At 43.2% G+C, this 11,657-nt stretch overlaps 1 protein-coding gene and 1 long non-coding RNA gene across 3 annotated transcripts in view; both read left to right on the top strand.

The window, feature by feature from the left end:
• The window catches only part of LOC112072500 (TSC22 domain family protein 4), a 43,878-nt gene extending 37,892 nt beyond the window's left edge, over window positions 1–5,986 (top strand). Inside the window, 2 exon segments of the mRNA XM_024139899.2 lie at window positions 3,942–3,993; window positions 5,691–5,986. Coding sequence (XP_023995667.2) covers window positions 3,942–3,993; window positions 5,691–5,756 — 118 coding nt within the window. The 3' untranslated portion in view covers window positions 5,757–5,986.
• A 4,265-nt stretch (window positions 5,987–10,251) lies between these two features.
• The window catches only part of LOC112072499 (uncharacterized), a 14,616-nt gene continuing 13,210 nt past the window's right edge, over window positions 10,252–11,657 (top strand). For both annotated transcript variants that reach the window (XR_002894329.2, XR_011476220.1), the window contains exon 1: window positions 10,252–10,494. This is a non-coding gene — a long non-coding RNA (uncharacterized lncRNA). The remainder of the gene's footprint in view (window positions 10,495–11,657) is intronic.

Here is an 11,657-nt window from a genome sequence, read left to right as displayed (position 1 = left end):
AAGTATTCAGACCCCTTTAGTTTCTGAATAAACCGTGCCTTCAAAGTATTCAGACCCTTTAGTTTCTGAATAAACCGTGCCTTCAAAGTATTCAGACCCTTTAGTTTCTGAATAAACCGTGCCTTCAAAGTATTCAGACCCCTTTTTAGTTTTCTGAATAAAACCGTGCCTTCAAAGTATTCAGACCCCTTTAGTTTTCTGAATAAACCGTGCCTTCAAAGTATTCAGACCCTTTAGTTTCTTCTGAATAAACCGTGCCTTCAAAGTATTCAGACCCCTTTAGTTTCTGAATTAAACCGTGCCTTGTTCAAAGTATGTCAGATCAACCCTTTAGTTTCTGAATAAACCGTGCCTTTCAAAGTATTCAGACCCCTTAGTTTCTGAATTTAAAACCGTGCCTTTCAAAAGTATTCAGACCCCTTTAGATTTTACACAATTTTGTTACATATGGATCTTTTTTATAATTTATAATTTATAATATAAATACAATTATCTTCGGTTAGAGGAGATGGAGAAGACTGAAATGAAAACATGCTTAAAGTACTTTGCTTCCTCGTCCAAAATATTGTTTGGTGAATCATGGGTGACTGTCATTTGTAACAAGTTTCAGAAATTATTTTTGGTAGCATTTCTATGTTGAAGATAAAAAAAAAAAAATGGGATTATTTTCTGCATTTTCCATCCAGTTTGCTTTTATTTTTATAATAAATTACACTTGATCTTTCTTGAATAAGTTCCTCCATAAGTTCCTCCATGTTTTTCCTCTAAAGTGTTCTGATAGCAATAAAAACTAACTATCAGTATTGTCCTTCTATTTCCTTTGTTAATATGGACTCTTTTGACCTAAATTGATTTTGTTTTATAGATGACTACTGAATGCATGGCCTCTAAAGCACATTGTAAAAGTGCCCCATACAATAAGGGGATTTGCTGTACCTATATTATTTAGGAAAAAGTCTAATAAAAAGTGTGGATCATCATTATTTGGACCGTAAAGGTTAATGAGACATATCTGTTTATTGTCCAATATCATATTTAAAATCATCCATCTACCTTGCGGAGCTGTTTGGCCAATTTGCACATTCGGATCAAAATTATTGTTAATTAATATATCACCTCTTTTAAATTTCTTTGCCCATTGGAGAAGTATATTTCGCCCCCCCCCCGTCCTTTTTCCTAACAACTTCATCTAAATCATTGAATGAGTTTCCTGTAAACAATAGATATTATATTCCTTGTCTCTTCGGAGAGGGAGGGAGAGAATCCTGTGACACACCGTCCCAGACCATGACACACCCTCCGCCTCCAAATCGATCCCTCTCCAGAGTACAGGCTTCGGCGTAACGCTCATTCCTTCCACGATAAACGCGAATCCGACGATCACCCCTGGTGAGAAAAAAAACGCGACTCGTCAGTGAAGAGCACTTTTTGTCAGTCCTGTCTGGTCCAGCAACGGTGGGTTTGTGCCCATAGGTGACGTTGTTGCCGGTGATGTCTGATGAGGACCTGCCTTACAACAGACTACAAGCCCTCAGTCCAGCCTCTCTCAGCCTATTGCGGACAGTCACTGATGGAGGGATTGTGCGTTCCTGGTGTAACTCGGGCAGTTGTTGTTGCCATCCTGTACCTGTCCCGCAGGTGTGATGTTCGGATGTACCGATCCTGTGCAGGTGTTACACGTGGTCTGCCACTGCGTGGACGAGCAGCTGTCCGTCCTGTCTCCCTGTAGCGCGTCTTAGCCGTCTCACAGTACGGATATTGCAATTTATTGCCTGGCCACATCTGCAGTCCTCATGCCTTCTTGCAGCATGCCCAAGGCACGTTCACGTAGATGAGCAGGGACCCTGGGCATCTTTTGGTGTTTTCAGAGTCCGTAGAAAGGCCTCTTTAGTGTCCTAAGTTTTCATAACTGTGACCTTAATTGCATATCGTCTGTAAGCTGTTAGTGTCTTAACAACCGTTCCACAGGTGCATGTTCATTAATTCTTTATGGTTCTTTGAACAAGCATGGGAAAGTGTTTAAACCCTTTACAATGAAGATCTGTGAAGTTATTTGGATTTTTACGAATTTTCTTTGAAAGACGGGGCCTGAAAAAGGGACCTATCTTTTTTTTTTGCAGAGTTATTTATTATTTATATATATAATGTAAAAAATCGTGTACATCTTAATTACCACAATTAACAAATAAAATGCGTAGTAATGTCGGCAGTTCATGCAAAGGAGTGTTTGCCCCTAACCAGGAGTGTTGCCCATAACCAGGGATGTTGCCCCTAACCAGGAGTGTTGCCCCTAACCAGGAGTGTTGCCCCTAACCAGGAGTGTTGCCCCTAACCAGGAGTGTTGCCCCTAACCAGGAGTGTTGCCCCTAACCAGGAGTGTTGCCCCTAAACCAGGAGTGTTGCCCCTAACCAGGAGTTGTTGCCCCCTAAACCAGGAGTGTTAGCCCCTAACCAGGAGTGTAGGCCCCTAACCAGGAGTGTTAGCCCCTAACCAGGAGTGTTAGCCCCTAACCAGGAGTGTTAGCCCCTAACCAGGAGTGTTAGCCCCTAACCAGGAGTGTCAGCCCCTAACCAGGAGTGTCAGCCCCTAACCAGGAGTGTCAGCCCTAACCAGGATTGCCATTACAAAAATTACAATTATTTTAGCAAACAATTAGTGATTCATTGTGTATTGTCCCAAACATTATTACCCGCATAGCAACATATGTGGGATACTTATACTCATGCACACTCAACCTCTTTCCCCCACAAACAACCATACACTCTTGATGTTCAACAGTTGTTCCATCCTGAGCCCAACTCAACAGAAGACTTTGATGTTCAACAGTTGTTCCATCCTGAGCCCAACTCAACAGAAGACCTTGATGTGTGAATGCATATACAGTTGCAGCTGTTTGAGAAATCATGAAATTGAGCAAAAACTGGCAGAAATGGGAAGATTTGATGAACCAATGTCAAGTCCTAGCTGATGGAGACGCACGCTGGTCCCCCGTTGTGACCATTTTCCCAAAGCATCTGAGCAGTCAGACCTTGCCCAACTCAACAGAAGACCTTGATGTGTGAATGCATATACAGTTGCAGCTGTTTGAGAAATCATGAAATTGAGCAAAAACTGGCAGAAATGGGAAGATTTGATGAACCAATGTCAAGTCCTAGCTGATGGAGACGCACGCTGGTCCCCCGTTGTGACCATTTTCCCAAAGCATCTGAGCAGTCAGACCTTTTCATTATTTTGTGCCACAATAGTCCTGGCATTTTGATAGTGTTATATTGCCTAAAAAAACTCAAATTAATTCAAAGCCACTGGGCCTAATAACACATTTTTTCATTTAATTTGTATTTCATTCTAAGTAACAATTTATTGAGTATAATGATTTAATACAACTAAATGTTTAGGTGCTGAGCCCTTTATGTTCCTGCCAGCCTAGTGTCTCGCACTCTCAAATGTTCCATAATGTATTTGTTTGTAGGCTATAGCCTTGAAATCACTGAGATAATAGGCTAATACTATAGCCAAAATAATACATGTTCGTTCCTTCTTAGGCTCCCTGTCTGGTTCCTGACTAATGTAGAGTGTTTATATGCTGTTTAGTAKGACATGTAGCCTATTTCAAATAATGAGTGCTTCTTACAGTCACCTTTTTTATATTTATGAAAATATTTTTCATTCAAATCAAATGGTTTGGTTTCGATACTTCAAAATCAAATGGTAGGTCCAGGTTGCCACAAAAATAGATGGGTGTTGGTTAAATGGTGTTTTAATGAATGAGTGGTATTTTTATTTATTTTTTCTGTGAGTGAGGAGCGGTTCGGTTTTTAGTGGAGCGGATTTCCGACCACTCAACTCCATACTCTGATGTGAACCATGTGCCACCACATTACACTGAATCTAGACACACACACACACTATTCAAAACCTGTTTATTTTCTCGTCTTTGCAGTGGGTCGAGCAGCAGCATGATCGCAATCGACAACAAGATAGAGCAAGCCATGGTAGGTCTCTTGTGTTTTTCAAAAATGAAAGCCTGAAACCTTGAATAAAGACTGTTGGCATCTAGTGGAAGCCATAGGAACTGCAATCTGGGAGACGGATGTACATAGAAACGATAGGTTTCCATAAGAGCCTGGGAGTTCAAAAAAATAAATAATTCTGGTCGGATTTWCGCCTGCCATATCAATTCTGTTATAGTCTCAGACATTATTTTAACAGTTTTAGAAACGTCAAAGTGTTTTCTATCCAATGCTACCAATTATATGCATATCCTGGCTTTTGGGCCTGAGTAACAGGCAGTTTACTTTGGGCACGTCAGTCAGGCAGAAATTCAGGAAACTAGACCCTATCCCAGAGAGGTTTTTTACCTTATTCTGACTTCATGTATTGTGATATAAATCAAATTTTATTTGTCATATACACGTGTTTAGCAGATGTTATTGCTGGTGTAGCGAAATGCTTGTGTTTCTAGCTCCAACAGTGCAGTAATATCTAAATAGTAATATCTAACAATTTCACAACTAAACACACAAATCTAAAAGAATGGAATTAAGAATATATAAATATTTGGACGAGCAATGTCATAACGGCATAGACATATACAGGTATGTTGGGTAATAACCTTATTCTGATATCATGTGTTGTGATACACTCCCGAGTGGTCTAAGGCACTACATCTCAGTGCTTGAGGCGTCACTACAGACACCCTGGTTCGAATCCAAGCTGTATCACAACCGGCCGTGATTGGGAGTCCCATAGGGCGGCACGCAATTGGCCCAGCGTTGTCCGGGTTTGGCCGGTGTAGGCCGTCATTGTAAAATGGCCCAGCGTCGTCCCGGTTTGGACATTGTAGGCCGTCATTGTAAAATGGCCCAGCGTCGTCCGGGTTTGGCCGGTGTAGGCCATCATTGTAAAATGGCCCAGCGTCGTCCCGGTTTGGACAATGTAGGCCGTCATTGAAAATAAGAATTTGTTCTTAACTGACTTATACGATGAGTGGACAAAACATTAAGAACACCTGCTCTTTCCAAGAGACTGACCAGGTGAAAGCTATTATCCCTTATTGATGTCACTTGTTAAATCCACTTCAATCAGTATAGATGAAGGGGAGGAGACGGGTTAAATAAGGATTTATGTGTGCCATTCAGAGGGTGAATGGACAAGACAAAACATTAAAGTGCCTTTGAATGGGGTATGGTAGGAGGTGCCAGGTGCACCGGTATGTGGCAAGAACTGCAACAGTTTCCCGTGTGTATCAAAAATGGTCCACCACCCAAAGGACAGGCAGCCAACTTGACAACTGTGGGAAGCCTTGGAGTCAACATGGGCCAGCATCCCTGTGGAACGCTTTTGACACCTTGTACAGCCAATGTAACAGTATAGCTTCCGTTCCTCTCCTCGCCCCTACCTGGGCTCGAACCAGGGACCCTCTGCACACATCTACAACTGCCTCCCACGAAGCATCGTTACCCATCGCTCCACAAAAGCCGCGGCCCTTGCAGAAGGCAAGGGAACAACTACTTCAAGGTCTCAGAGCGAGTGACGTCACTGATTGAAACGCTATTAGCGCGCACCCATTTCACATCGGTTCACCCAGACAAATTGAGGCTGTTCTGAGGGCAAAGGGGGTGGAACTCAATATTAGGAAGGTGTTCTTAGTGTTTTGTGTACTCAGTGTAGATTATTTTCTATATTTCAGGACCTTGTAAAGACCCACCTGATGCTGGCGGTCAGAGAGGAGTGGAGTTGCTATGGAACAGATTAGAGACCTATCCGAGAGGAACGCCCAGCTGGAAGAGAGAACTATATCCTGAGAACTCTGAGAGACAGAGACTGACACAGCCACAAAATGTTACACTCCTGTAATGATCACCCCGTTGTTTAAATTAGTAATACCTGTAACATTACTGATCAGTGAATCTGTCAAACTGCAGAAACTATAAAAAATAACTGTGACTAAAGAGTACCTGGCTACCTAGAGCTCAACACACACACAGTGTTGTCGGGGGTAACCGGCAGAGCCGGGTCGGAATGTGGTTGGCCGCTAAGAGGATGGGAAGGATCAAACAGTCAGGGATCAGTACCTCTACCACTATATAAACCTCTATATACACCACCTCTATATACACCACCTCTATATACACACCACCTCTATACACACCACACATCTACAGTGGGGAGAACAAGTATTTGATACACTGCCGATTTTGCAGATTTTCCTACTTACAAAGCATGTAGAGGTCTGTAATTTTTATCATAGGTACACTTCAACTATGAGAGGCGGAATCTAAAACAAAAATCCAGAAAATCACATTGTATGATTTTTAAGTAATTAATTTGCATTTTATTGCATGACATAAGTATTTGATACATCAGAAAAGCGAGAACTTAATATTTGGTACAGAAACCTTTGTTTGCAATTACAGAGATCATACGTTTCCTGTAGTTCTTGACTAGGTTTGCACACACTGCAGCAGGGATTTTGGCCCACTCCCCCCTACAGACCTTCTCCAGATCCTTCAGGTTTCGGGGCTGTCGCTGGCAATACGGACTTTCAGCTCCCTCCAAAGATTTTCTATTGGGTTCAGGTCTGGAGACTGGCTAGGCCACTCCAGGACCTTGAGATGCTTCTTACGGAGCCACTCCTTAGTTGCCATGGCTGTGTGCTTCGTGTCGTTGTCATGCTGGAAGACCCAGCCACGACCCATCTTCAATGCTCTTACTGAGGGAAGGAGGTTGTTGGCCAAGATCTCGCGATACATGGCCCCATCCATCTCCCCTCAATACGGTGCAGTCGTCCTGTCCCCTTTGCAGAAAAGCATCCCCAAAGAATGATGTTTCCACCTCCATGCTTCACGGTTGGGATGGTGTTCTTGGGGTTGTACTCATCCTTCTTCTTCCTCCAAACACGGCGAGTGGAGTTTAGACCAAAAGCTCTATTTTTGTCTCATCAGACCACATGACCTTCTCCCATTCCTCCTCTGGATCATCCAGATGGTCATTGGCAAACTTCAGACGGGCCTGGACATGCCTGGCTTAAGCAGGGGGACCTTGCGTGCGCTGCAGGTTTAATCCATGACGGCGTAGTGTGTTACTAATGGTTTTCTTTGAGACTGTGGTCCCAGCTCTCTTCAGGTCATTGACCAGTGTCCTGCCGTGTAGTTCTGGCTGATCCCTCACCTTCCTCATGATCATTGATGCCCCACGAGGTGAAATCTTGCATGGAGCCCCAGACGAGGGTGATTGACCGTCATCTTGAACTTCTTCCATTTTCTAATATTGCGCCAACAGTTGTTTCCTTCTCACCAAGCTGCTTGCCTATTGTCCTGTAGCCCATCCCAGCCTTGTGCAGGTCTACAATTTTATCCCTGATGTCCTTACACAGCTCTCTGGTCTTGGCCATTGTGGAGAGGTTGGAATCTGTTTGATTGAGTGTGTGGACAGGTGTCTTTTATACAGGTAACGAGTTCAAACAGGTGCAGTTAATACAGGTAATGAGTGGAGAACAGGAGGGCTTCTTAAAGAAAAACTAACAGGTCTGTGAGAGCCGGAATTCTTACTGGTTGGTAGGTGATCAATACTTATGTCATGCAATAAATGCAAATTAATTATTTAAAATCATACAATGTGATTTTCTGGATTTTTTGTTTTAGATTCCGTCTCTCACAGTTGAAGTGTACCTATGATAAAATGACAGACCTCTACATGCTTTGTAAGTAGGAAAACCTGCAAAATCGGCAGTGTATCAAATACTTGTTCCTCCCACTGTATATACACCTCACCTCTATACACACCACACCTCTATACACACCTCACCTCTATATACACCTCTATAACACACACCTCTATACACCTCTATACACGCCACACCTCTATACACACCACACATCTGTGTACACCTCTATACACGCCACACCTCTATCAACACACCATCTATATAACACCTCTATACACACTCACATCTCTATACACATCTCAACCTCTATCACACATCAGCATCATTACACCGTCTTACCACACCTACACATCTTAGTATACATGTAAAGCCCGTCTAATGATGTTCAGGAGTGTGAGGCTCGGTCTCCTGCGTGTTCGGTGTGGTGTGTAAGACAGGGTGTATTCGCGGTGTGGTGTGGTTCCGCGGTGTGGTTGTCTGAGGTGGTATATAGAGGTTGTGGTTGGTGTTATTAGGTGTTATATAGAGGTGTGGTGGTATATAGAGGCGTGGTGTGATGAGGAGCCTTGTGTGTGTACATGAGAGAAGAAAGAGTGAAGAGGTGTATATAGGAGGTGTGGTGTGGTATAGAGGGTGCTAACTATATAAGATGTTACGAAGGTGTGCCTTCTAATACACACCACACCTCTATAAGCTACCCAGCGAGGCGCTCTGTTAGTATACATGCGTGGCCGACACTGTTCGTAATATATCACCCTATATTCCACACACCCTCTATATACAGGCCTCTATAGCACACCACACCTCTATACCATCAGGTGGTTCCACAACCTCTATAGTACGATCCCTCTATACACACACACCCTCTATATAACATCTCTATATACACCATCACTATCTATATAACAGGCCTCTATGATATATCACAGAACCACACCTCTATATGTATGCAGCCTTGCTATATCACACCAACACCTTCATATTATACACGCTAACACCTGCTATAGTTAGTCAGCTGCTCGATACATACCGACACTCTATTAGAGGTGTATACCACACGTCACCATCTTGATATTTAGGTGCACGTCTCTATGACTAACAGTAGCACGAGCATCTCTATATACACCGTCACCCTTGCCATTATGAATTCTCTATACGAGCACCACGAGCGCTCTATATGGTTACAACTCTATTATACACAGACCAAGCGACCCTTGTTCTGGATATACAGCCATTCATAGAAGGTTGATACACATACCGAAAGCGACTGAGCTGTGTCATAAAGGTGTGAATGACACCTGTGTATACTATAACAACACGCGAGGTAAGGCCTGTAATTCATCTAATACTAACAGTGGGGCAGCAACAAGTTACTATTTATGATACACTGCCAGACACTTGGCAGCGTATCCTCTCTACTACTACACAAGAGCCACCACAGTAGAAGGTCTGTCACCTTCTCTATCAGTTAAGTGTACACACCTCTATACTTCAACGTGAGACACGAACCGAGATCTAGTAAATCTACTGACACAAAACATCCTCTAGATAAATCAGCACATTGCGCTATCAGCCATCTTTATATAACACCAATTGCTATTACACACACCTTGGACAATCTTATCTTAATATTTCGACACCTCTAATCACACACCACAATCTAGTATATACACACTATACACCTCTATACATCACGCACAATCCACTACTTACACCCTCATACACAACACACATCTATTATACACACTCACATTGGCTCTTTCAATTCATCTGAATTCCTTGCATCCTTTCCATGCGTCTGAGGGAAGGGACCTTGAACAGTTGACAAGGAGGAGAGGATGGAAGGAATCAAGGAAAGATGCATTGAGATAAACCCATGATTAAAAGATGTTCTAAAACTTGATAGACACATTGAAAGGTCGCTGGTTTGAATCCCCGAGCCGACTAGGTGAAAAATCTGTACCCTTGAGGAAGGCACTTAACCCTAATCGCTCCTGTAGTCGCTCAGGATAAGAGCATCTGCTAAATGACAAATATAAATTGATGATCGACCAGACAGACCTTAGTTTGAAATGGAATACTTTATCTGTGATTGTTTGAGCTTGCCTGGCTTAATAAACCAATATAGAAGTCCCAAAAACTGCAAACCGTCACAATAGCCTCGCTGTTATTCTGACAGACAGCGCCATCTTGTGGTAATACAACTGCAGTTATTCTGATTTTTATTTAACCTTTAACTAGGCAAGTCAACTATGAACAAATTCTTATTTACAATGATGGCCTACACCGGCCAAACCCTAACCCGGATAACGCTGGGCCAATTGTGTGCCGCCCTATGGGGCTCCCAATCACGGCCGGTTGTGATACAGGCTGGAATCGAACCAGGGTCTGTAGTGCCGCYTTGATACTGTATGCACATACCGTTCCGCAACATGTATTACATGATGCTGTTGATTAGTCATTATCTAAAATACGAAAGCAGGCCATCCATCTCACCAACAATCCATCAATGCATTCGAGTAATGAACGGAGCTGGGGCATTCAAAAGCGTTTCGCTTAGGACTTCGACTTCTTTCTGTTTGTCCCATCCACCGACCCGTCTGCGTGCCTTCACACGTAGAACTGTGCAGCGACGCAGCTAGCTATCTTGCTTGTTTTGAAGTTAGTTGGCGAGGTAACTTAGCCAGCTAGCTAATAAAAACGATTAGCCAGCTAGCTAATTAAAGCGATTATATAGGAACTTTTAAACTCCGTAACAAACCAGTTTGTCGTGAGGTTCGCTACTCTGAAGAAGACTGATCGAAGCTGAGATGAACCAATTTGAACAGTAAGTTGTCTGCCCGTCTGTGCTAGCCATGGTTCCCATTCTGTAATGTAGTTAGCTACTCATTAAGAGGCTATGGTTGATTTAGTAAGTGGTGAATGTGGGTAGTTATCAGCCACCCACAGTCACCACTTAGCTAACGTTAGCTAGCAGCTACCCACAGTTCAGGTGAGAGAAAAACAATCACCCAGATAGGCCAGTCGTGTGAGAAACTCGCCATCATGCAAGCGGTCAGACAAGTGACATGATGGTCAGTAAAGAAAACTAAGCTCCTCAAATCAAAAAGACGTGTCAATAATTTGACCCAGATAGCCCAGTGGTTAGTGCGTTGGGCAGGAACCGAAAGTTGGTGGAACGATTCCCCGAGCTGACAAGGTACAAATCTGTCGTTCTGCCCCCGAGCAAGGCAGTCAACCCACTGTTCTTAGGCCGTGATTGTAAATAAGAATTTGTTCTTAACTGACTTGATTCATTAAATAAAAAACAAACAAATAACCAGCGCACTTCTAAAAGCGTTACATGGTCGCTGCCCATATCATTGCATAATGCAGAAAATACACGGGAGTTCAGGGACCTTGCTTTAACAAAGTAGTGTCCAAAACGTCTTTCAAGCTGTCAAGCATTTTCTTGGCAGCAAGAGCCTCTCGGCGGATGCTGCAGTGTACCCAAGTTGCGTAGGGAGCAACTGCTTGCCAGCGCTTTAACACTCCTGTCTCCCTTTCATGGCTTTTGCGCCATCAGTACATATTTTATTTTTTATTTAACTGTGTAGTGCCATCAGTACAGATACCAACAGATCTTGACCACCAAAGTCCATTTGATGTCACAAAGCTGTCCAGTACTCATGGTTTGCAGAAGAGGATGTCTTCCTTAATTGACCCCCCATAAACGTAACGGGCATGCGCCAGGAGCTGTGCCAGGCCCGCCACGTCTGTTGACTCATCCATCTGTAACACATAATTCACTGGCTTGTATGCGACGCAGTAATTGTTTCAAAACATCTCCTGCTGTGAAAGTGTTTTGGAGGCATTGTAGTTTTTTTGGCCTTTTCTACCAGCATTGTCCCAGCCATATCCACGGCAGCAGGAAGAATTAAGTCCTCCACAATACTATGGACCTTGCCTGTCCTAGCCCCTCGGTAGCTCACCATATAAGACGCTTCGAGC

This window comes from Salvelinus sp. IW2-2015, unplaced genomic scaffold (assembly GCF_002910315.2).
Source record: "Salvelinus sp. IW2-2015 unplaced genomic scaffold, ASM291031v2 Un_scaffold1946, whole genome shotgun sequence".
NCBI lineage: Eukaryota > Metazoa > Chordata > Actinopteri > Salmoniformes > Salmonidae > Salvelinus > Salvelinus sp. IW2-2015.
This window is presented reverse-complemented; position numbering and strand designations above follow the sequence as displayed.